We start from the raw sequence: 26702 nt of genomic DNA on the forward strand, positions 1-26702 counted from the left end.
AAGAAAATCACTGGGAAAATGGCCGCGCCCATTGGGCTCCAGTAAAAAGGCGGCCGAGAGATATAAATAGGAGTATTAGCATAGTCGTGGCATCTAATCATTCCCCCTGATGAAGTCACGTGACCCTGTGACGATACGCGTAGGGGAGGGGCTCTGACGTCACGACATTGCACTGGAGAGGCTCGGTGATCTGAATACAGACACAGGTAGACAGCACTGCAGGAACAGAGGCAGAGCACATTTATGCTGGACTACAATTGTATACTACTGTGCAACTGGCAGCAATAAACCCCCTTTTTGCACAAGGATAAGACACTATGGTCTGTTTGTCTTCCTTTCTCAATTGAACAACACCCTTTGAGCTGATATAAGGAGGACTGGAAAAGGAAACAGCCCCAGGAGGGGAATTGGGAGATCCTCAGAGAGATGGTCAGTATACCCACTCATGAGCAGCTACAGGAGAACAAATATAAATCCACATCCACCTTCTGAGATAATTCAAGAGCATCATTCCATCCCATCTATCCTGGAAGGATAAAAAGTGTATTTGCCTGGATTTATTCAGGCAAATATAGAGGTGAGCACATAGGGAGACCATTAAGCACTCGGCGAGAGGGAACCAAGAATCCACCTGCACATTTATTTTGAAAGACTTTTTTTTTTTTTTTTTTTTTTTTTTTTTTTTTTTTTATTGAATATATCATAAGCACGTGCACATAATATATATGTGTTTGCACAATATAAATATAAGGATCACAGTAGAATAGAGGAGTATTTCTGATTTGTATATCACTGTACTTTAATAGGCACTATCACCTTAGGATTATCAGTTATTAATGTCACTTGCATGAAGATTAATATTCACAATGATGTTTTGAGTCACTAGTAATAATTGTTTGATACATGCAGTATCTTGAAAGCTATTCATTAGCACTTTGAAAGTATAAGATATACATATTGGTACATGGGAGCGCGGCACTATCTATTTTGAAAATATTATATATACACTAGCATATGAGTCAGTGCAAGTGCCAGCGAACCTCACGTGAGAAATAAGGACATCTAAAGTCACATATTGAACACCTCATTTCATAATAGCTCACAAGCATTCACCATTTATATTTATTCACACTCATTTATCACTTGTTAGTAGAAATTATGGAGGTTTTCACATTCTTGGAGAACAGAGAACTAGATCTTAACAATATATTTCTAGGAGAAGAACAGGAGGATCCAGGAATTAATAATACATTTAGAAAATTAGGGAGCCTTATGGAGAAGAAAATTAATATTTGGTGGGATATAGCCACCATGGAAAAATATATAAAAGAAAGAATGATCCCGAGGAAGCTTAGATGGGAATTACCTATCAATGATGGTTTATTGGAGGAGGGGGATAGGGAAGAATGGTACAATTTCTTTAGTGAAAAAGGAATGGAGGTTTTACAATTCCTAATAAAAAGAAAACAAAGAAAAATGAGAAAAATAGAAAAAGTAATAAAGGAGTACCAAAATAAGGTAGAGATCATCAAAGATCACCCAGAGTTTACAAAATACTTATCCCAGTTGAATAAAAATGTCCAGAAAAAAGACACAGAAATTAAGAATAAGAAAAAGAAAAAATTTCAAAGGGTAAGCCAGGACTACCAACAAAAATCAGTATTCAAATGGCAGACTAACCCTAATTCCAATGAGATCAAATCCACAGAATCTACACCAGTGAAAACCAATGAGAAACCACCCCCTAAAAAAGCAATAGGGTTCAAAACACCCAATAAAGATAATAAGGGACATTCACAGTATAAAGGAGGGAACCCCAACAATTGGAGACCACCATATTATAATCCGGGACCATATAGACCCCCACAGAATCAACCATATCAAGGAGGGAAACCATATTATAATGGCAACAGAGGCCACAACCAGAGAGGCCCCCAAGGATATTACACACAAGAATACTATGGGAGACCTGATTATAATAGAGGCCCATATTATCCTAAACCACAAAGGCCACAATACCAAGCACAATACCAAGCACAATACCCAGTAATGAACAAACCCTACCAAGTACCCACACAAAACAGGTACTCACCCCTGGAAAGGGAAGAATTCAACTCACCCCTCCCCAATCCTTTTTTAGGATGGGATTTGAATCCCCAAGGGGGGAGGGAAGAAGAAGCACAACACACACAAGAAAGAGAGGGAAAAGAGGAGGAAGAAGGTCACAACAAAAAAAGAAGAAGGAATTAAAGGGAGAAGGCATTTTCAATATCAGTGGATTACCCCTTACAGAAGAAGAAACACATGCGCTTAGCAAGGGTCTTAAGTATGCCCCACAAAAGGGATTAAATAAATTTGATACATATGTAAGCATTCAGAAATTGATCAGGAAACTCAATCTTAAAAAGTATTATGCCAACAACCCCATTACACACAACACAGGAGCAACAGAAAATACTATGCATAGCCAACTTAAAAACAAATCAGTGTTTAATCCCCAGATTGGAGATAATAAATATATAGACACATTTAAACAAATGGTATTACAAGATTTAGAATCTCTCAAAATTAAAAAACCTAAAATAGAGGTGAATTTAAAGAGAGGTTTAGATTCATTGAAAAAGAGGGATGACATAATAATACGCCCAGCAGACAAAGGAGGGGGTATAGTGATACAATCAAGGATTTATTATGAATCAGTAATGGCAGATATGCTTAATGACAGAGACACATATGAAGTGCTTATCAGTAATCCTATTAAGGAATATAAGAAACAGCTTATCAAACTAGTCACAAAAGGGAAAAAGAAAGGAGTTATTAATGAGAAAGAACATCAATATCTAATACCATCAGTATGTAGGTTACCTATCATGTATTCAGTTCCGAAAATTCACAAAGACAACACCAACCCGCCAGGTAGGCCCATCATTAATGGAATAGATTCACTCACAGCGAGGTTAGGTGAATATGTAGATTATCATCTACAACCATTGGTCACTAAAACTACAGCATATCTAAGGGATACAAAACATGTGATACAAGAAATGAAGGATACACTGACAGATAAAAACACGCTTTTAAGTACAGCAGATGTAGCAGCACTGTATACTAACATAGACCATCAGGGGGCTATAGAAGCAGCTATATGGGCACTTAATAAATATGGAAATAACACCACCAGACACAACAGATTCATCATAAGGTGTATAAAGTTCTGCCTTACTCATAATTATTTTTGGTATGGTAATACATACTATTCACAAAGGAAAGGAGTTGCTATGGGCGCTAAATTCGCCCCTAGCATCGCTAATCTTTATATGGCAAAATGGGAAGAGGAATCAGTGTTCAAAAATAAGAACCCAGGAATAAAAATATACAAAAGGTATATTGATGACCTCTTGGTGATATGGAGTGGAGAAAAGGTAGAACTTGAGAAATTTTATAACGATTTAAATATGAATGAAGCCAATATAAAACTGAGCTATGACATACATGAAACTTCTATTAATTTTTTAGACATTCAAATCTACAAAGAAGGATTACAATTGTATACCAAGAATCATTTCAAATCTGTTGATAGAAACTCATATATCCCCATAGATAGCTGCCATCATAAAGCGTGGCTAAGCAATATCCCTAGAGGCCAATTTATTAGATTAAAAAGGAACTGTACAAACATGAAAGACTATGTAGAACAAAGTGGAATAATATCAGAAAGATTTATTGATAAAGGATATAAGAAAGAAATAATACAAAAAGAAAGGGAGCAAATAGGCCTTATGGACCGTAATGTATTAATAGCAGACAAACATAAAGAGAATACTGAAAAGGAGGAATTGGCGGTAGTGTTGAGTTATAATACCCAGTATAAATCAATACAAAACATAATAAAGAAACATTGGAAGATCTTAGCATTAGATAAGCACCTGAAAAATAATATTCCCACAATACCTAGGTTTATATATACAAAAGCTCCAAATATTAGGGACAAAGTGGTGAAGAGTATAATAGCACCACCTGTTAAACATCAACAAATTAGTTTTTTTCAAGGAAAAGGGTTTTATACCTGTGGTAGATGCTATAGTTGCATCAGACTGAAAAATAACCCCAGGAGAAGATTTACATTTCAGAACCCCCTAAATGAAAAGGAATACACCATCCAGCAATTTATATCATGTGATACAAGAGGGGTTATCTATGCCCTCAAATGCCCATGTAATCTCATCTACATTGGACGCACGAAAAGGATGTTAAGGGAAAGAATAAAAGAACATGTATATAATATAAACAGAGGATACAAGTATCACCACTTATCGCAGCATTTCAAAAAATACCACAATAAAGATGCAAGAAAATTAGAGTTCTGGGGTGTAGAAAAACATGTACAACACTGGAGGGGAGATAACCTGATAAGGGAAATTAGCAAGAAAGAATCGAAGTGGATCTATGAAATGGGCTGTCTGGCTCCCAATGGGTTAAATAAGGAGTTTGACCTTACATGCTTTATTAGTAACAAATAAGTATAGAAATAGTTCCCAATCTAACTTTGAGGCGTTGAATATATATAGATTGGGGATTGAAGTAATGTATCTGACATGAATTTAGGAATATGTGGAGTGAGTTTAGGGTAGAATTAGAGAATTTATGACTAGCACAAAACGCATGTAAGTTATATCAAGTATCATATCCTCAAGTAATACCTTCTTAAATACAAAACCAAAACCCAGATGTAAAGAAAGATGTAAGTTAAATAATATCTCAAAATTGAAGGAATTAGATAATTAATGACAAATAGGTTACTTGAGAAGTAACATACATGCGTTTTCTATTATTTATTTTTTTATTTTTTTATTATCTTTTATTATTTGATTTTTAAAAAAAAAAATATTTTTTTTATTTTATTGGTTAAATTTATAATTTTGAATTTTATATTTTTAATATTGTATTATTAATAAAACATGGTTTTAATTTAGCCTAATAGGTATACTTTCAGCAATATAATGTATAGCCAACAGCCACTGTTTAGAAACTGCAGAGCAAGAGACAGATCACAGCTGACCCAGTTAGCAATGTCTGGCAGACAGATATCACGTTATAATTTGAGTAGACACACAGGTGTAAACACTCACCATACATAGAGTTTAAGAAAATCACTGGGAAAATGGCCGCGCCCATTGGGCTCCAGTAAAAAGGCGGCCGAGAGATATAAATAGGAGTATTAGCATAGTCGTGGCATCTAATCATTCCCCCTGATGAAGTCACGTGACCCTGTGACGATACGCGTAGGGGAGGGGCTCTGACGTCACGACATTGCACTGGAGAGGCTCGGTGATCTGAATACAGACACAGGTAGACAGCACTGCAGGAACAGAGGCAGAGCACATTTATGCTGGACTACAATTGTATACTACTGTGCAACTGGCAGCAATAAACCCCCTTTTTGCACAAGGATAAGACACTATGGTCTGTTTGTCTTCCTTTCTCAATTGAACAACACCCTTTGAGCTGATATAAGGAGGACTGGAAAAGGAAACAGCCCCAGGAGGGGAATTGGGAGATCCTCAGAGAGATGGTCAGTATACCCACTCATGAGCAGCTACAGGAGAACAAATATAAATCCACATCCACCTTCTGAGATAATTCAAGAGCATCATTCCATCCCATCTATCCTGGAAGGATAAAAAGTGTATTTGCCTGGATTTATTCAGGCAAATATAGAGGTGAGCACATAGGGAGACCATTAAGCACTCGGCGAGAGGGAACCAAGAATCCACCTGCACATTTATTTTGAAAGACTTTTTTTTTTTTTTTTTTTTTTTTTTTTTTTATTGAATATATCATAAGCACGTGCACATAATATATATGTGTTTGCACAATATAAATATAAGGATCACAGTAGAATAGAGGAGTATTTCTGATTTGTATATCACTGTACTTTAATAGGCACTATCACCTTAGGATTATCAGTTATTAATGTCACTTGCATGAAGATTAATATTCACAATGATGTTTTGAGTCACTAGTAATAATTGTTTGATACATGCAGTATCTTGAAAGCTATTCATTAGCACTTTGAAAGTATAAGATATACATATTGGTACATGGGAGCGCGGCACTATCTATTTTGAAAATATTATATATACACTAGCATATGAGTCAGTGCAAGTGCCAGCGAACCTCACGTGAGAAATAAGGACATCTAAAGTCACATATTGAACACCTCATTTCATAATAGCTCACAAGCATTCACCATTTACATGAATAACAGATGCTTGATGGTAATCCATTTCTCCTTGTGTAGGTCCTCTTTCAAGGGGGATCCTCCAACACGCAATGGCAGTATCTTGCGATCTCGTCACTCAAACCTGGTAGTCACAGGCCCAAAGACCTCTTTATATAACCTCACATGATCTCGCCTACTCAGGACACCGACTATTTTTTTACTTGATATATCAGATTCATGGTTCCCCTATGGAGGTAGGATATTTGGCACATCCATGAAGAACAGAAGCTTGATAGTAATCTATTTCTACGTCTGTAGGCCACTATCCAAGGGGATCCCTCCAAGACCTCTTTCGCAGTATCCTGTAGTCTCGGCAGTCCCATGTGACAGCCACAGCCCCAAAGACCTCTTTATATACTCTCACATGATCTTGCCAACTCATGACACCGGCTATTTTTTTTTCTTGATGTAGCAGGCTCATGGCTCTCCAATGGAGGGAGACTATCTGGCACATCTATGAAGAACAAAAGCTTGATGGTAATACATTTCTGCTTCTGTAGGCCACCTTCCAAGGGAGATCCTCCAAGACCCATTTGCGGTATCCTGCAGTCTCAGAACTCACAACCACCCAATGGCAGTATCTTGAAATTGCACTCAAATCTGGTAGTCACAGTGCCAAAGACCTCTTTATATAACCTCACATTATCTCGCCTACTCATGACACCGGCTATTTTTTTACTTGACTTAGCAGATTCAAGGCTCCCCTTTAGAGGGAGGATATCTGGAACATTCATGAACAGAAGCTTGATGGTAATTTATTTCTACTTCTGTAGGCCACCTTCTGAAGGGGATCCTCCAAGTATTGTTTTTTACTTTACATAGCAGATTTATGGTTCTCGTATGGAGGGAAGATATTTGGCTCATCCAAGAAGATCAGAAGCTTGATGGTAATCCATTTCTGCTTCTGTAGGCAACCTTCCGAAGGGGATCCTCCAAGACCAATTGGCAGTATTGTATAGTCTCGGCACTCACACATAGCAGCCACAGCCCCAAGGATCTCTTTATATACCCTCGTGATCTTGGCTACTCATGACACCGGATATTTTTTTTCTACTTTACATAGCAGATTTATGGTTCTCGTATGGACGGAGGATATTTGGCTCATCCAAGAAGATCATCAACTTGATGGTAATCCATTTCTGCTTCTGGAGGCCACCTTCCAAGGGGGATTCTTTAAGACCCATTGGCAGTATCCTGCAGTCTCAGCACTACATGGTAGCCCCAGCCCCAATGGCCTCATCAGATAACCTCTATATCCCACCTCATCATGAAAGCGAATCAAGTCCCACACTAGGGTTGTCAGCCTTCGATGTTGAGTAGCCAGAATTTTATAACTGCTGTCCAGTCCTGTAATTTCTAGGCGTTTATACTGGTCAATCTGCATAGCAAGCTGGGCTTTTGTCAACCACTGTGCCTTCATAGTGACATGTTCCGGCTCATTCACTCCTACATAATAAAGTGGCATGCTGAAACACACAAGAGTTAAATCAAGTCTTTTTCAACTTTAACCCCTTGGCGTCGACGCCTCTTGGACCTTTAAGGGTTTTCAACCGGGAGCACCATGATTGGCTGTCACATGATCGGAAAGCCCCCGATTGCAAGTAGAGAGCCTTCCATTAGCCGCTGGTAACTGTGCCCGTGCTCTCGGCACAGGTCTGTTTAGCTTTAGGTACGCATATATGCATCCTCTCGGTGTTAAGATCCACCTGCCGAGAGGCCACATATATGTGTATGGCTGACACCAAGAAGTTCAACAAGGTTTAAAAAAATCCCATAAAATAGTAAAGACTGTTTCAACGGACCTCTTCACCTCTATTTCACCGACATAAGGTAGCCTGAGAGGTCCTCTTCAGCCGGGGCACCACCACAGCTACCTCAATGGCATTACCTTGAAAGACTTCCAAATTCTGTCACACTAAATTCGTTGACCTGCAACACCTGAAATCAAACTTCAGCCAGAACTTTGTCTCGACCTGTTATCTCCCCATTCTATCACTCGTTATCTCCCTATTCTATCATTACCGGAAACTTTATCTGTTTCTTCGTCTCAGCTTCCCCTGACTGGCCCTGTGTCTGATCTCTGGTCTGAAGCAATCCAATGACCCGCTGCTGACCCCAGAAGTCTGACCAGTTCCAAGGAAGAGTCTCCTGTCTATGACCTGGATAATTACTGTGTCACCTACGGAGGTTCTCAGCATACAGCCCAACTGGATTTTCAGTTTAAACCAGCACTTTAAACCAGCTTAAAAATGAAATTTGTTATGGATAAATTGAGCATGAAAACAGGATGGGGAAGTGTTTGGATGTATACTAACATCTAAAGGAGGGTTTGAGCCACTACAACTAGTTTACTTATGTGAGTTGGTTTATCCCTATGTTCTCCCCACTTGTTAGTTAGTTAGTTCAGTCCTATCTAGACCCCCCCTGTTTCTTCCATGCTTCCGCAATCAGTGTTAGTTGTTTGCAGAGACAGGGCTTGGAGTCATTGGAAAAACATCCTCTGTACTCAACTTATATCTCAGGTAAAATTGTGTTGGATTCAACCTCTGTGTCTTATTGAAGAGTTGAGCTGCCCATGGATGGTGCCAAGTCAGCATGTGACCAAACTGTCTGGACAGACTGGGTCTATGGATGGTGCAGAGTCAGCAGGTGGCCATACTGTCCGGACAGACTGGGTCTATGGATGGTGCCGAGTCAGCACGTGGCCATACTGTCCGGACTGACTGGGTCTATGGATGGTGCTGAGTCAGCAGGTGGCCATACTGTCCGGACAGACTGGGTCTATGGATGGTGCCAAGTCAGCAGGTGACCAAACTGTCCAGACAGACTGGGTCTATGGATGGTGCCGAGTCAGCAGGTGGCCATACTGTCCGGACAGACTGGGTCTATGGATGGTGCCGAGTCAGCAGGTGGTCATACTGTCCGGACAGACTGGGTCTATGGATGGTGCCGAGTCAGCAGGTGGCCATACTTTCCGGACAGACTGGGTCTATGGATGGTGCCGAGTCAGCAGGTGGCCATACTGTCCGGACAGACTGGGTCTATGGATGGTGCCGAGTCAGCAGGTGGGCATACTGTCCAGACTGACTGGGTCTATGGATGGTGCCGAGTCAGCAGGTGGCCATACTGTCCGGACAGACTGGGTCTATGGATGGTGCCGAGTCAGCAGGTGGCCATACTGTCCGGACAGACTGGGTCTATGGATGGTGCCGAGTCAGCAGGTGGCCATAGTGTCCGGACAGACTGGAGGTATGTCAATGCATAAAATCCAAGAAGCAACCCTCTTGTATTGAACTGTATTGTTGCAGTATTGTCTCGTTATATTGGAAAATGCTGAGCAAACTGTTGGTGCCATAAATCCTGTATAATAATAATAATAATAATAAAGTGTCATTCGAAAAAGAATAGGAAGGGATTCAATAGACTTCTTAAAGTTGTAGAAAAATGAATTCATCTCTACGCCCACAACTCCTCCAATAGCACAATCTAGTTTTTATATAAAATAAATTTTGCTTAGGTGTGAAATTCCTTTTTCTTTAGTCAAACCAACCATAGAATGCTGTAAAAAAAAATAAGAAAGAGTATTGTTTCCCTTTAAAAGCCAAATTAGCATTCAGTTTAACTTTGGTAAATGCATTCAGGTACACCACAACAGGTATGTAAAGTCTTACAGTTGGTTTTCTTTAGAAATCAGCCACAGCCTGAGTAGAAAAGCCTGTCCTCTGACAGCATGTTGCATAGAAGGGCCCTTGCTTTATGTGTGGAAGCAGCAGCCTCTCTGAAGAGGTTTGGCACACTCCCTGCTAAGCAGGGGTGGACTGACCATTTGGAAACTCGGGCACTGCCCGAGGGCCTGGGGGCAGTAGGGGGCCCCATGAGATGCCCCTGGTACCTTTTACATAGCCTTTTTTGATTTTGGGCAAGGACACAGGGGCCCCATGATCCCCTATTGCCCGGGGGCCCCATGAGTTGTCAGTTCGCCCCTGCTGCTAAGTCAGAGCTAAAGCTCCCCGATAAGGAGGGAATATAAGCTTTGCTGATTGCAGAGCTCTAGGTCTGACCCAGCAAGGGGACCTCTGCAGAGAGATCGCTGCTTACACACAGATAGCAGCATGCTGCCAGTGTTAACCTGAAAACAGAACAACTGCAGATGAGATTGCATGATGTGTGTCGGGTTTCTGTTAGTGCAGTATGTAGCACAGTGGAGGAACTGACCTTCTTGCTTCTTCCTCCCACAGTTCAATCCAAACAGAGGCATTCCCAACGAGGCTCCGGCTACAATCCCATGGAAAGTCTGTGGAGAGACAAAATCGCATTACAGAAGGAAGACATCCGTTACCACCATGCACACATCTGATATACACAGGCCCGGCAATTTCCGCAGACCCCCGCCATGTCCCCCCAGGATTACTGCACACATTTTTACAGCTGGTGTCAGTGGAAAATGTTTTATCAGTATCAGTGTGTAACATAAAACAGACAACACCAAGCAGTGTGTACAGAAGGCATATCAGGGCCATCTCCTCCCTGGACTGATCCTCACATAATGTGTGTTCCCTGCTTTACTGCTCTTTAAAGGGAATCTATACTACTTATTTATTGCAGGTACTTATATATCGCCATCAATCTACGCAACACTTTACATACACAGTATCTCCCAGAAGTGAGTCCCCCCCCTCACATTTGTGTCAATATTTGATTCTATTTTTCATGTGACAACACTGAAGAAATGACACTTTGCTACAATGTGACGTAGTCAGTGTACAGCTTGTATAACATGGAAATTTGCTGTCCCCTCAAAGTAACTCAACACACCGCCATTAATGTCTAAACCGCTGGCAACAAAAGTGAGTCCACCCCTAAGTGACAAGGTCCAAATTGGGCCCAAAGTGTCAATATTTTGTGTGGACGTCATTATTTTCCAGCACTGCCTTAACCCTCTTGGGCATGGAGGTCACCAGAGCTTCACAGGTTGCCACTGGAGCCCTCTTCCACTCCTCTATGATGACATCACGGAGCTGGTGAATGTTAGAGAGATTGTGCTCCTCCACCTTCCGTTTGAGGATGCCCCACAGATGCTCAATAGGGTTTAGGTCTGGAGACATGCTTGGCCAGTCCATCGCCTTTGTCTTCAGCTTCTTTAGCAAGGCAGTGGTGGTCTTGGAGGTGTTTGGGGTCATTATGTTGGAATACTGCCCTGCGGCCCAGTCTCCGAAGGGAGGGGATCATGCTCTGCTTCAGTATGTCACAGTACATGTTGGAATTCATGGTTCCCTCAATGAACTGTAGCTCCCCAGTGCCGGCAGCACTCATGCAGCCCCAGACCATGACACCCCCACCACCATGGGGCCCCAGACCATGACACTCCCACCACCATGCTTGACTGTAGGCAAGACACACTTGTCTTTGTACTCCTCACCTGGTTGCCGCCACACACACTTGACACCATCTGAACCAAATCAGTTTATCTTGGCTGGGTACCAGTTAACCAGGCTGCAGTCTGTACATCACCATTTTCTGCTATTTGACTGCTCAGAGGGTGGCACAGTGGCTTAGTGGTTAGCACGTCTACCTTGTAGTAAATGGGTCATGGGTTCGATCCCCGACCACGGTGCCTCCTGCATGGAGTTTGCATGTTCTCCCTGTGCTTGTGTGGGCTTCCTCCAGGTACTCCGGTTTTCTCCCACACTCCAAAGACATGTTGGTAGGTGAATTGGCTCCTGTCTAAATTGTCCCTAGTATGTGTATGTATGAATGTGAGTTAGGGACCTTAGATTGTACGCCCCTTGAGGGTCAGGGACCTTAGATTGTACGCCCCTTGAGGGTTAGGGACTGATGTGAATGTACAATATATATATGTAAAGCACTGCGTAAATTGACAGCACTATATAAGTACCTGAAATAAATAAGTAATAATAAAATGTGTTCTCACCACCAATAGAGCAGAAGGTGGAGGCTAGTAACATAATACCCTCAGTAGCTAAAAAAACAGGCAAAAAAATAAATCAACTCATCTCTCATCAAAAGGGGACACTCCAAAGTTGGCTTATCTCAGGAGGAACTGATAGTGGTCTAGGTCTAGGATATTCTGGTCATGCAGGGAATGGTCCAGCCATAGAGTCCATTCTTGACAGGGCTGAATCTAGAGGGGTGCTTTGCCCCCCCAGATTTTAGTCATGCCCCCCCCCCCCCCCAGGTCTCTGAGAGTGAATCCACTGATCCATGAGCCAGTCTTATGCAGACAGTTCATGTAAGAAGGCACACTGACAGGGTACAGTCCATGTAAGGGGGCATAGCTCCCCACTGTCCCTGATTTTGAGGGACTGCCCCTGATTTCGAGAGACTGTCCCTGATTTCGAGGGACTGTCCCTGATTTGGAACAAAGTGCCTCGGTTCCTCATTTTCCCCCCATTTTGGTCTCATCTCTATAGTTGTATACAAGAATTCACTTTTTATTTTTCAAAAAGTGTTTCCCAGTGCTAAACCTTTCATCCAAGTTCTAAATTGCTGAATTTGTATATTTCAAACTCCAGTAAACCAGTAAAAAAGGAATAGTAGCGGTAAAAAAACAAAAAGCACTTGCGGGCTTAACTAATCATTTTTTTGGTATAATTCTCCTTTACGGGAGCGTGGCTGGGTGTGTGCCCTATGCCTACATACTTTTGCTATTAGGTGTCCCTTGTTCCCATCACAAAAAGTTGGGAGGTATGTGGGGGCACGGTGATGAGGACACTTGATGTGAGGAGCCGCTTGACTGAGATAACTGATCATATGTAAGGGGCACTCGGATGATAGCAATTGATGTAAGGGAGGATTTCTGGTGGGGTCACTGAGGTAAGGGGCACTCTGATGGGGACAGATGATATAAGGGGGCACTCTGATGGGGACCCTGATGTAAGCGGGCACTCTGATGGGGACACCTGATGTAAGGGGGCACTCTGATGGGGACACCTGATGTAAGGAGCACTGTGATGGGGACAGATGATATAAGGGGCACTCTGATGGGGACACCTGATGAAAGGGGGCACTCTGATGGGGACAGATGATTTAAGGGGGCACTCTGATGGGGACACCTGATGTAAGGGGGCACTCTGATGGGGACACCTGATGTAAGGAGCACTGTGGTAGGGACAGATGATATAAGGGGCACTCTGATGGGGACACCTGATGAAAGGGGGCACTCTGATGGGGACAGATGATTTAAGGGGGCACTCTGATGGGGACCCTGATTTTGGGGGGCACTCTGTTGGGACCCTGATGTAAGGGGAAACACTGTTGGGGACCCTGATGTAAGGGGGCTCTCTGATAGAGACACCTGATGAAAGGGGGCACTCTGATGGGGACAGATGATGTAAAGGGGCACTCTGATGGGGACCCTGATTTAAAGGGGCACTCTGACATAAAGGGGAACTCTGTTGGGGACCCTGATGTAAGGGGGCACTCTGATAGGGACACCTGATGGAAAGAGGGCACTCTGATGGGGATAGATGATGTAAGGGGCACTCTGATGGGGACCCTGATTTAAGGGGGCACTCTGTTGGGGACCCTGATGTAAGGGGGCAATGTGATGGGGACCCTAATTTAAGGGGCACTCTGATGGGAACCCTGATTTAAGGGGGGCACTCTGTTAGGAAATTCTGATATAAGGGGGCACAGGTTCTGTTTAATCAACCTAACATAATGATAGCCTAATACAGATTGTAAGCTCGAGAGAGCAGGGCCCTCGAACCCCTCGTGTATCACATTGTGTTGTTTTCGTACTGTCGCATGTTCTGTCTCCCTTTGTAATGTACAGCGCTGAGTGAACTGTTGGCGCTTTATAAATACTGTATAATAATAATAATAATAATAATAAAAGGTTGTGACAGACTGACAGTGGTTCACAAACAGTGTTGACATTATGCCTCCTGTCTTTGTTTTTACTTGACCCTCAAATCAGATAGGCTAGATCCAGCCCTGATTCCTAATCCAATCGTAACTGAAATGAAACTGGGATCTAAAGGTTCTCTTATGTCCATAGACATCTATAGTCATGGCTATAGCCATGCTGGTGTCCATCTCTAGAACATGGGCTGTCCAGAATTATGGGGTCACCATGGACAGACCTTTGATCAGCCAATGAGTTGTACAGGTGATCATTCTTGAAAAACAAATGATTTCAATCAAATGTAAAAATACACATCTCCGTGGTAAACAGAGGTTGCAGAATGCCAACTTGGGTCTACACAAGAACTAAAAGTGCATTTCCAATCCACCTGGCGCTCTAAACCAGGGTTTCTCAACTAGGGTTCCTCCAAAGGTTTCTAGGGGTTCCTTGAGAAATTAACAATTTTTGCCTTTCACATAAGTTTCCTCTGAAACCATTGATCCTTTTAGCTATCTGTAAGGGGGTAATTCTTCCCAATAACCACAAGTCTAAGAAGCATTCTTACCACTGACCATCACCCTAATGTATCATGAGTTGCAGATAGAGTCATTTTTAGCAGGGGGTTCCCTGGGACTGTATAGTTATTTGAAAGGGTTGAGAAAGACCGTTCTAAACAAAGGTGACCAGGTATGGTGGCTAGGCTTGGTGTTCTGTAGACCACCTGGTCCCGGTCACCATCACCCAGAACAAGGTCACTTTATAGATAAATGTTTGGATGTGAGGTTTTGTTATTTCGTTGTTATTTTTGGCTCTGGTCTATGTTTCGTTTTAGCTTTCCCTATGTTCACCCTCATGTCTTTTGTTACACCCAGAATGCCATTGCAAGTTCACAAGTTCAACATCAAGTAAAGGAAGTCTGTGAGGCCACACGTAACATTGTTCCCATCGGTGTTATCTGACTTTCCTCTTTCACATACATGACACGGTACAAACAGGTTACTCGGTTCAAGTGAGAGAATTGAATGGAGAGTCGGAAGAGATGGAGTCTGATGAGGAAGGTCACCAGCTGGATTAGTATATATTATGGGGCCACCAGTAAGGTCAATGTACTGACAAGTTCCTGGCAGGTTGGGTGTTCCCGCAGGCCATGAAGTGCTCCAACTACTACTGTTTTCAATAATTATTGTACAGGATTTATATTGCGCCAACAGTTTATGCAGCACTTTACATTAAGGTAGACATTACAATTACAATATAATTTAATACAAGAGGAAACAGAGGGCCCAGCTTGTTAGAGCTTACAATCTAGGAGGAAGGGTTGAGTGATACAAAAGGTAATAGCTGTGGGGGATGGGCTGATGGAGGAAATAAATGGCAGTTTATTAGATAGAAGCAGGATAGGCTTCTTTAAAGAGAAAGATTTTCAGGGATCGTCTAAAGGTGGATACAGGTGAAACTCAAAAAATTAGAATATGGTGCAAAAGTTCATATATTTCAGTGCAGCAACTTAAAAGGTGAAACTAATATATGAGACTCATTACATGCAAAGCAAGATAGTTCAAGCCGTGATTTGTCATCATTGTGATGATTATGGCTTACAGCTCATGAAAACCCCAAATCCACAATCTCAGAAAATGTAAGAGTATGGAGGAAGAATGGAGAGGCACAAGGACCCCAAGTATGGAGGAAGAATGGAGAGGCCCAAGGACCCAGAGTATGGAGGAAGAATGGAGAGGCCCAAGGACCCCGAGTATGGAGGGAGAATGGAGAGGCACAAGGACCCCGAGTATGGAGGAAGAATGGAGAGGCATAAGGACCCCGAGTATGGAGGAAGAATGGAGAGGCATAAGGACCCCAAATATGGAGGAAGAATGGAGAGGCACAAGGACCCCAAGTATGGAGGAAGAATAGAGAGGCACAAGGACCCCGAGTATGGAGGAAGAATGGAGAGGCCCAAGGACCCCAAGTATGGAGGAAGAATGGAGAGGCACACACTGCAAGATGCTTGAAGTCCAGTGTGAAGTTTCCACAGTCTGTGTTTTCTTTGGGGAGCCATGTCATCTGCTGGTGTTGGTCCACTGTGCTTCATTAAGTCCAGGGTCAACGCAGCCGTCTACCAGGAGATTTTGGAGCCCTTAATGCTTCCTTCCACAGACGAGCTTTATGGGGATGCTGACTTCATTTTCCAGCAGGACTTGGCACCGCTCACACTGCCAAAAGCACCAAAACCTGGTTTAATGACTGTGGGATTACTGTGCTTGATTGGCAAACTTGCCTGACCTGAACCCCATAGAGAATCTATGGGGCATTGCCGAGAGAAATATGAGAGACATGAGACTGAACAATGCAGAAGAGCTGAATGCCGCTATTGAAGCATCCTGGTCTTCCATAACACCTCAGCAGTGCCACAGGCTGATAGCTTCCATGCCACGCCGCATTGAGGCAGTAATTGCTGCAAAAGGAGCCCAAACCAAGTACTGAGTACATATGCAGCTTCTACTTTTCAGAGGTCCGATATTGTTCTATGTACAATCCGTGTTTTATTGATTGCATGGAATATTCTCATTTTCTGAGATTGTGGATTTGGGGTTTTCATGAGCTGTAAGCCATAATCATCACAATGATGACAAATCACGGCTTGAACTATCTTGCTTTGCATGTAATGAGTCTCATATATTAGTTTCACCTTTTAAGTTGCTGCACTGAAATAAATGAATGAATGCACCATATTCTAATTTTTCGATTTTCACCTGTAGATTAGGAGATAGCCAGACAGATTGGAGTAGGGAGTTCCATAGGATGGGAGAAGCTCAGGAGAAGTCCTGGAGGAGAGCATGGGAGGAGGTGACAAGGGATCTACACAGCAGAAGGTCTTGGGAGGATCTAAGAGAGTGGTTTGGTTGATATTTTGAGACCAGGTTGGTGATGTAGCCGGGGGCAGAGTTGTGGATGGCTTTGTAAGTTGTTGTTAGTATTTTGAATTTTATTCATTGGGCGAGTGGAAGCCAGTGGAGGGATTGGCAGAGAGGGGTGGAGGGATTGGCAGAGAGGGGTGGAGGACACTGAATGGAGACCAGTGGAGGGATTGGCAGAGAGGGGTGGAGGAGACTGAGTGTCGGTGAGAGGAGGGATTGGCAGAGAGGGGTGGAGGACACTGAGTATCAGTGAGAGGAGGGATTGGCAGAGAGGGGTGGAAGACACTGAGTGGAGGCCAGTGGAGGGATTGGCAGAGAGGGCGGGAGGACACTGAGTGGCGGTGAGAGGAGGGATTGGCAGAGAGGGGTGGAGGACACTGAGTGGCGGTGAGAGGAAGGATTGGCAGAGAGGGGTGGGGGACACTGAGTGGAGGCCAATGGAGGGATTGGCAGAGAGGGGTGGAGGACACTGAGTGGAGGCCAATGGAGGGATTGGCAGAGAGGGGTGGAGGACACTGAGTGGAGGCCAGTGCAGGGATTGGCAGAGAGGGGGGTGGAGGACACTAAGTGGAGGCCAGTGGAGGGATTGGCAGAGAGGGGTGGAGGACACTGAGTGGAGGACAGTGGAGGGATTGGCAGAGAGGGGTAGCAGACACTGAATGGAGGCCAAATCACATGCGATTTGTGTGAGGTGCGTACATTTTGTATGGCTCTAATCACACAGCACCCGCATCAAAAACATGCAGGATCCTTTTTTTTGGGTCCGCACTAGAATCGGATCTGCTCATTGGATGAAAATACTCTTCATACGTCTCTGCTCCTGCACAATGCGATATGTTGTCAAGTCTGGACAATCCCGGCATCAAAGACGCATTTTCTACAATTCTCTAAGCTGTCACCTTTATTTCCGCGCAACTCTGATCATCCTGGAACGGCGACAAGTCTCCGCTCGCCTCCGCCCAATGAAAACGACTTCCCTTACAATGAAATCTAAGATCTGTAAACTCCAAACTCTTATTTCCTCTCCCGCAGAATGCAGCGAGTCGCCTTTATTTTGGGAAACAATAAGACAGACAATGAAGCCGTAATCTCACCCGGGCACCAGATGGGGAATGGCGAAGGTTCTCATCGCTGACAAATGGCTTCCCAAACTGCTCATAAAAGGGCCAGTCATCATGAAACTCACTAGCGGCTTGTATGCAGGGGCGGACTGACAACTCATGGGGCCCCCGGGCAATAGGGGATCATGGGGTCCCTGTGTCCTTGCCCAAACTCAAGTCTATGAAAAAGGTACCAGGGGCATCTCATGGGGCCCCCTACTGACCCCGGGCCCTCGGGCAGTGCCCGAGTTTCCAAATGGTCAGTCCGCCCCTGCTTATAAGGAAGAATGAAATGATATTCATGGGTTTTCAACAAATCAGAACTGTAGATGAAAGGAACCAATCCGGCAAGGAATATGTGGGGGGATCTCACCTTGGCTGCCAGTTTCTTCATTGCCATTCTGATCCTTCAGAGCCGGTTCACACTCCATGTGTTTCAGTTGTTTTTATTTCTGCATCCAACACGCACAGAAAGTAGGTGATATGGTGGTCAATGTCATAGTTCACACCAGTTCTTGCAGTTCCGGTGCAGAAAAAAAAAAGTAGAACAGGCTGCATTTTTTTCTGCACAGAACTGTACTGAAACGTGGTAAAACGCACCAAAAATGCACATGTCCCTATTTAAATTTTATATATTTCAGGTACTTATATAGAGCCATCAATTTACGCAGCGCTTTGCATATATATTGTACATTCACATCAGTCCCTAACCCTCAAGGGGTGTACAATCTAAGGTCCCTAACTCACATTCATACATACACATACTAGGGACAATTTAGACCGGAGCCAATTCACCTACCAGCATGTCTTTGGAGTGTGGGAGGAAACCAGAGTACCCGGAGGAAACCCACGCAGGCACAGGGAGAACATTCAAACTCCAGGCAGGTGGTGCCGTGGTTGGGATTCAAACCAACAACCCCAGTACTGCCAGGTGGAAGTGCTAACCATTTAGCCACTGTGCTGCCCGTTACATTAGCAGTCAGAGTCAGGCTAGAGCTGGGATGCTATTGCCAGGGGCGGACTGACCATTTGGAAACTCGGGCACTGCCCGAGGGCTTAGGGTCAGTAGGGGGCCCCATGAGATGCCCCTGGTACCTTTTTCATAGACTTTTTTGAGTTTGGGCAAGGACACAGGGGCCCCATGATCCCCTATTGCCCGGGTGGCCCCATGAGTTGTCAGTCCGCCCCTGGATATTGCTGACAGCTGAGTGGAGAACTCATTATAAAAAGTTGAAGAAAAAGAGAGGGGAAAATATGAACTGGAATGCAAAAAAACGCACCTGAACAAGACAAAAATGCATCGGAATGCATTAAAAATGCGCAGGCAGACATGCATCCAGAACGCTGCGTTTCTATAGTACATCATTCTCAGAGATTCCAGCAGAGGCTTTGAAGTTGGGATAAAGTATAACCAAAGACAAAACGTTTTTATTAGTGTTGGAAAGAGTGGCGAGGGATTAGAACCCCTGTCAGGTTTTTATTGCTGTCTGTGCTCCCAGTTTGGGGGATTCTCCCTCTCTATTTGTCCTGTTTACCGTTATTACCTATAGTGAAAAAAAATCCCAAATTTTGGGTTGTCATCAAAACAGGTATAAAAGGGGATTCCCCGCCGGCACCCGGCAATTACTGTGCATCACTGACGAGGGAGAGATCTGTATGTAAACAATACAGATCTCTCCCCTGTCAGCTCCTGCACACTGCTTTGTATGGCTCTGCATAGCACAGCCATACAAAGCAGTGTGCTTTCAGTGAAACACACACACAGCCTCATAGAAAAACAGCACACAGTTAACCCTTTGAGTTATCAATGGCTTTATATGTTATTGTTAATGTTTTGAATTGTATTCATTGGGCAATGGAAAGCTAGGGGAGATATTGGCAGAGATGGGTGGAGGGCACCGAGTGGAGGTCAGTGGAGGGATTGGCAGAGAGGGGTGGAGGACACCGAGTGGAGGACAGTGGAGGGATTGGCAGAGAGGGGTGGAGGACACCGAGTGGAGGTCAGTGGAGGGATTGGCAAAGAGGGGTAGAGGACACTGAGTGGAGGTCAGTGGAGGGATTGGCAGAGAGGGGTGGAGGATACTGAGTGGAGGTCAGTGGAGGGATTGGCAGAGAGGGGTGGAGGACACCGAGTGGAGGTCAGTGGAGGGATGGCAGAGAGGTATGGAGTTCAGTGAGTGGAGGCCAGTGGAGGGATTGGCAGAGAGGGATGGAGTTCAGTGAGTGGAGGCCAGTGGAGGGATTGGCAGAGAGGGATGGCAGATATGGAACGGTTAGTGAGGTGGATGAGTCTGGCAGCAGCATGCATGATAGACTGAAGAGGAGATAGCCTGCGATGAGGTCGGGCAATGAGGAGGGAGTTACAATAGTCAAGGCGAGAGATAACCAGGGAGGGAAGAAGTTGCTTAGTGGTTTCCTAGGTTAGGAACGGGCGTATGTTGGAGATGTTGCAGAGGGTGGAGATGTTGCGGAGGTCGAAGGTGTTGCGGAGGGTGGAGATGTTGCGGAGGTCGGGATGTTGCGGAGGTTGGAGATGTTGCGGCGGGTGGAGATGTTGGGGAAGGTGGAGATGTTGCGGAGGTTTGAGATGTTGCGGAGGTTGGAGATGTTGCGGCGGGTGGAGATGTTGGGGAGGTTGGAGATGTTGCGGAGGTCGGAGATGTTCCGGAGGTTGGAGATGTTGCGGCGGGTGGAGATGTTGCAGAGGTTGGAGATTTTGCGGAGGGTGGAGATGTTGCGGAGGTTGGAGATGTTGCGGAGGTGAAGTCTACAAGATTTGGACAGCGATTGGTTTTGGGGCTGAAAGGACTGATGAGAGTCTAGGATTACACCTAGTACCCTGGCATGAGGGGAGGGACTGATGGTTGTGTTACTGATCTTGATGGAGAGGGAATGGGGCTGGGGGGAATACTAAGAGCTCAGTTTTGGAAAGATTGAGTTTGAGGAAGTGGAGTGACATCCATGCCAATATGTCACTTAGTAGGTTAGTAATGTGAGAGGAGACTGAAGGGGTGAGGTGTGGAGGAGACTGAAGGGGTGAGGTGTGGAGGAGACTGAAGGGGTGAGGTGTAGAGGAGACTGAAGGGGTGAGGTATGGAGGAGACTGAAGGGGTGAGGTGTAGAGGAGACTGAAGGGGTGAGGTATGGAGGAGACTGAAGGGGTGAGGTAAGGAGTAGACTGAAGGAGTGAGGTGTGGAGGAGACTGAAGGGGTGAGGTGTGGAGGAGACTGAAGGGGTGAGGTGAGGAGGAGACTGAAGGGGTGAGGTGTGGAGGAGACTGAAGGGGTGAGGTGTGGAGGAGACTGAAGGGGTGAGGTGTGGAGGAGACTGAAGGGGTGAGGTGAGGAGTCATCAGCATAGAGATGGTACTGGAAGCCATTGGAGGTTATCAAGTGACCAAGGGAGGAGGTGTAGATGGAGAAGAAAGGGGGTCCAAGGACAGAACCTTGAGGCTGTTTACCCAAATTTTGGGTTGTCACCAGGACAGTTATCGAGGGGAAGTCTTCCAATGGGGACACTAGATATGGTGGCAACCAGGGATTCCCTCACATTCCTCTCACTTCCTATTTCAGCAATGGGACATTTTCTGAAGATTGCTGTTCATGGCTGGCATTGCAGCTGATATAATTGGAGCAAATTCATCTTTGATGCCAAACAATTTAAATATATTATTTGTAATGGATTGTTACATGTGGGAGGATCTCATATAAGTGAAGGGAGCATGGATGGAAGGGATGGGCCCCATGCATGCTACCTTACCAGGGGCCCCAGTCTGCCTTAGCCTGTCTCTGAGTCCAGGTCCTCTTTGTCATCGGCAGATATTGATATTGTCTCGCAGATCTCGTCTTTCTTACTTTTTATTTTCTGCTTTTCCCGTCTCGGAGTTTTCTATTTTTACATGATCCCTCTCTGTGTTTATATTTCCTTCCTCGGGGTTTTTACTGGAAAACATCTGCCTGCTCATAGTGAAATCTTGGCTCTTCCATCAGGCTCTGCACTGGGACAAATCACCGCCCGATCCAACCACGGAGTGACTGCGTACCCAAAAAACGACGGAATGCCGGCCGTCCCACCCAACTCACGTAATCCAGAATAGATCTGGTGGGGAGGGGGACAGATGGGGAACAAGGAGGCTGCTGTGGAAATAAACAACTTTGTAAACTTTGATACCTGTGAGGTGCCATAAAGTGTTACTAAACCCACAACAGTACAATCAGTCTGTAGATGCATATTTGTTATACTCACTGTGGAACCTAAGGGGTTAAAAACGCTGTTTAATCCTGTCTTCTCTGATCTGCCCCTTCTTCCAATGTCCCCCTCTTATCTCCTGATAATACATATCGTGTGGAGTCACTCTGCACATGCTCAGATTGGTGTGTATTGCTAGAGAGGTTGTTTTTTTTCTTGGGAGTGTGCATGTGATCAGCACAGGGCCAATCAGCACTGTCCAGAAAGAGACCAGGGGTCCTGCATCTTTCTAGAGCAGAATAAAAACTCCTCCTAAAAGATTAACCAGTGCTCGGCTGGACACTGACAGAAGTCACAAGACTGCTGTATACTGCTGAGGAGGAAAGGTATTTGGCAGTTTATGTTTACAAAAATAATTGCATTTCCATGTTCTGTGTACTGTGGGAGACCAGATAAAGTGAATGCGGGGTCCGGGGACAGCGGATATAGTGAATGCGGGGTCCGGGGAGAGCGGATATAGTGAATGTGGGGTCCGGGGAGAGCGGATATAGTGAATGCGGGGTCCGGGGAGACCAGATATAATGAATGCGGGGCCCGGGGAGAGCGGATATAGTGAATGCGGGGTCCAGGGAGACCGGATATAATGAATGCGGGGCCCGGGGAGAGCGGATATAGTGAATGCGGGGTCCGGGGAGAGCGGATATAGTGAATGTGGGGTCTGGGGAGAGCGGATATAGTGAATGCGGGGTCCGGGGAGAGCGGATATAGTGAATGCGGGGTCCGGGGAGAGCGCATATAGTGAATGCGGGGTCCGGGGAGACCGGATATAGTGAATGCGGGGTCCGGGGGGGCCCGGATATAGTGAATGCGGGGTCCGGGGAGAGCGGATATAGTGAATGCGGGGTCCGGGAGAGCGGATATAGTGAATGCGGCGTCTGGGGAGAGCGGATATAGTGAATGCAGGGTTCGGGGAGAGCGGATATAGTGAATGCAGGGTCCGGGGAGAGCGGATATAGTGAATGCAGGGTTCGGGGAGAGCGTATATAGTGAATGCAGGGTCCGGGGAGAGCGGATATAGGGAATGCGGGGTCTGGGGAGAGCGGATATAGTGAATGCAGGGTCCGGGGAGAGCAGATATAGTGAATGCGGGGTCCGGGGAGAGCTGATATACAGTGAATGCGGGGTCCGGGGAGAGCGGATATATAGTGAATGCGGGGTCCAGGGAGAGTGGATATAGTGAATGCGGGGTCCGGGGAGAGCGGATATAGTGAATGCGGGGTCCGGGGAGAGCGGATATAGTGAATGCGGGGTCCGGGGAGAGCGGATATAGTGAATGCGGGGTCCGGGGAGAGCGGATGTAGTGAATGGCGGGGTCCGTGGAGAGCGGATATATAGTGAATGCGGGTTTCAGGGAGAGTGGATATAGTGAATGCGGGGTCCGGGGAGAGCGGATATAGTGAATGCGGTGTCCAGGGAGAGCTGATATATAGTGAATGCAGGGTCCGGGGAGAGCGGATATAGTGAATGCGGGGTCCGGGGAGAGCGGATATAGTGAATGCGGGGTCCGGGGAGAGCGGATATAGTGAATGCGGGGTCCGGGGAGAGCGGATATAGTGAATGCGGAGTCCGGGGAGAGCGGATATAGTGAATGCGGGGTCTGGGGAGAGAGGATATATAGTGAACGCGGGGTCTGGGGAGAGCGGATATAGTGAATGCGGGGTCCGGGGAGAGCGGTAATATAGCGAATGCGGGGTCCAGGGAGAGCGGTAATATAGTGAATGCAGGGTCTGGGGAGAGCGGATATAGTGAATGCGGGGTCCGGGGAGAGCGGATATAGTGAATGCGGGGTCCGGGGAGAGCGGATATAGTGAATGCGGGGTCCGGGGAGAGCGGATATAGTGAATGCGGGGTCCGGGGAGAGCGGATATAGTGAATGCGGGGTCCGGGGAGAGCGGATATAGTGAATGCAGGGTCTGGGGAGAGCGGATATAGTGAATGCAGGGTCTGGGGAGAGCGGATATAGTGAATGCGGGGTCCGGGGAGAGCGGATATAGTGAATTCAGGGTCTGGGGAGAGCGGATATAGTGAATGCAGGGTCTGGGGAGAGCGGATATAGTGAATGCAGGGTCCGGGGAGAGCGGTATAATAGTGAATGCGGGGTCCGGGGTTTAGGAATACTTTAACACAGGGTACGTCGTCGTCCATTACTTCACATGCTAACACGCCTTTATTAAGGCAGTTTATTCATTTGAATAGGCTCCTTATTGTGAACTAAAACCAAAAAAAGGTGAATATACTTTTTCTGAGTACCTGTCACATCAACTGTTTGTGGCCACGCATGTGTTACCGCAACTATACTCGTTAAAGACATTGGTGCAATGCAGCGCCATTCATTTGAACAGGAAAACAATGCTCCTTGCCAACAGGCAGCGCAGCAACGCACGAAGCTCACACCATTATTTGGTAATGCTCCACAGTGGACTTCGCTGCAACACAGATCCATCGGAAGGTGCGGGGACATGGCACTGCATCATACCAACGCATTTAACATATGCGCAGGTGACTGCCATGGGGTGATGTGAATGGGCCCTGAAAGGCGGCTCACTAAAATGCACAGTAGTCTATTGCCATGCATTGTAGTGTGCTAGAACGCATTGGCAAGGTTTGTTGGGTGCTATCAGGAATACCACGGCACGCAGCACATTCATTGTCACACAATTGTACAACACAAAGGTGAGAACATAGTCTTATAGACCAAAGTGGCTGTTGGCCTCGGGTCACACATATGTGGATTTCAGTGTGATTTCCAGTCTGCAGCAAAGCACTACAGTCCATGTCATATGATTTCCCATGGAGCTATTTCATATCTGCACATTTTGAGTCTTTACTAAAGGGCCAGGGACTATTTTTCCCATAGCAGATTGCATTTTGTGTGTAATAGACTTCAATGGTCCCGCACCAAAAACATAAGTGTTGCATTTTTGCTGCGTTTTTCACACGTTTCTGCCATATTTTTTTATTTTTTTTGTTGCTAATAGAAAGGTATGACAACTCTGTTTATGTAGTGCAACTTTGATGTGACTTTATGTGAGGAAGTGGCATGTTAGAGTTAGTGGCTGGGGTTAGGGTCAGGGTTAAGGTTAGGGCTAAGGTTAAGGTTAAGGGCAGGGTTAAGGTTAGGGTTAAGGTCAGGGCTAAGGTCAGGGTCAGGGTTAAGGTTAGGGTCAGGGTTAAGGTTAGGGTCAGGGTTAAGGTTAGGGCTAAGGTTAGGGTCAGGGTTAGGGTTAAATGTTAGGGTTAGGATTAGAGTTAGGGTTAACTGTAACTCTAACCCTAACCTTAACCCTGACCCTAACCTTAGCCCTGACCTTAACCCTGACCCTGACCTTTTACATTACATTACATTACATTGAGTTTATATAGCGCCAAAGGGTTTGCTCAGCGCTGTACAATAGAGGGGGGGACAATACATGAAACATTACAGCAGCTACGAACAGCACACGAGGGGTAAGAGGGCCCTACTCTTTCGAGCTTACAATCTGGGAGGGAGGGGGTAGTGGTACAGGAGGAAGTGGCTGTGGGGGATGGAGTGGTAGGAGGAATGAAGGAGAGCAGCAGTTAGGTGAGGGTGGGGTAGGCTTCCCTGAAGAGGTGGGTTTTCAGGGAGCGCCTGAAGGTGAGGAGGGAAGGTGACAGTCTGATGGATTGGGGTAGTGAGTTCCAGAGGATGGGGGAGGACCTGGAGAAGTCTTGCAGACGTGCGTGTGAGGAGGAGACCAGGGAGCAAGATAGAAGGAGGTCCTGTGAAGAGCGAAGGGTACAGGTAGGGTGGTACTTGGGAATCAGGTCGGTGAGGTAGTTAGGGGCAGTGTTGTGAATGGCTTTGTAGGTCAGAGTGAGTAGTTTGAATTTGATGCGTTGGGCAATCGGGAGCCAGTGGAGGGAGAGGCAGAGGGGGGTGGCAGAGGTGGAGCGGCTGGTGAGGTGGATGAGTCTGGCAGCTGAGTTCAGGATGGTCTGAAGCGGGGAGAGTTTGCACTGGGGTAGGCCGGTGAGGAGGGAGTTGCAGTAGTCAAGGCGTGAGATAATCAGGGAGTGCACAAGTAGTTTAGCGGTGTCTGGGGTAAGGAAGGAGCGTATTTTGGCGATATTGCGGAGGTGGAGCCTGCATGTGTTTGTCAGTGATTTGACATGAGGTTGGAAGGAGAGGTTAGAGTCCAGAATGACCCCAAGGACTTTGGCTTGCAGGGCGGGATTGATGGTGGTGATGTTAGTAGTGATGGATAGGATGGGGGGGGGGCGCGGGCAGGAGGGAAGACGAGAAGCTCGGTTAACCCTAACCTTAACC

The 26702-nt window shown here is 45.6% G+C and overlaps 1 protein-coding gene across 2 annotated transcripts in view; it reads right to left on the reverse strand.

The window, feature by feature from the left end:
• Window positions 1-26702, reverse strand: part of LOC149445876 (phospholipid-transporting ATPase ID-like) — a 188395-nt gene that overhangs the window by 121240 nt on the left and 40453 nt on the right. For both annotated transcript variants that reach the window (XM_089653337.1, XM_089653336.1), the window contains exon 2: window positions 10499-10577. In XM_089653337.1, coding sequence (XP_089509463.1) covers window positions 10499-10541 — 43 coding nt within the window. In that variant the 5' untranslated portion in view covers window positions 10542-10577. The remainder of the gene's footprint in view (window positions 1-10498; window positions 10578-26702) is intronic.

This window comes from Staurois parvus, unplaced genomic scaffold (genome assembly GCF_062004578.1).
Source record: "Staurois parvus isolate SC_StPar_1 unplaced genomic scaffold, SC_StPar_1.0 ptg000706l, whole genome shotgun sequence".
Lineage (NCBI taxonomy): Eukaryota > Metazoa > Chordata > Amphibia > Anura > Ranidae > Staurois > Staurois parvus.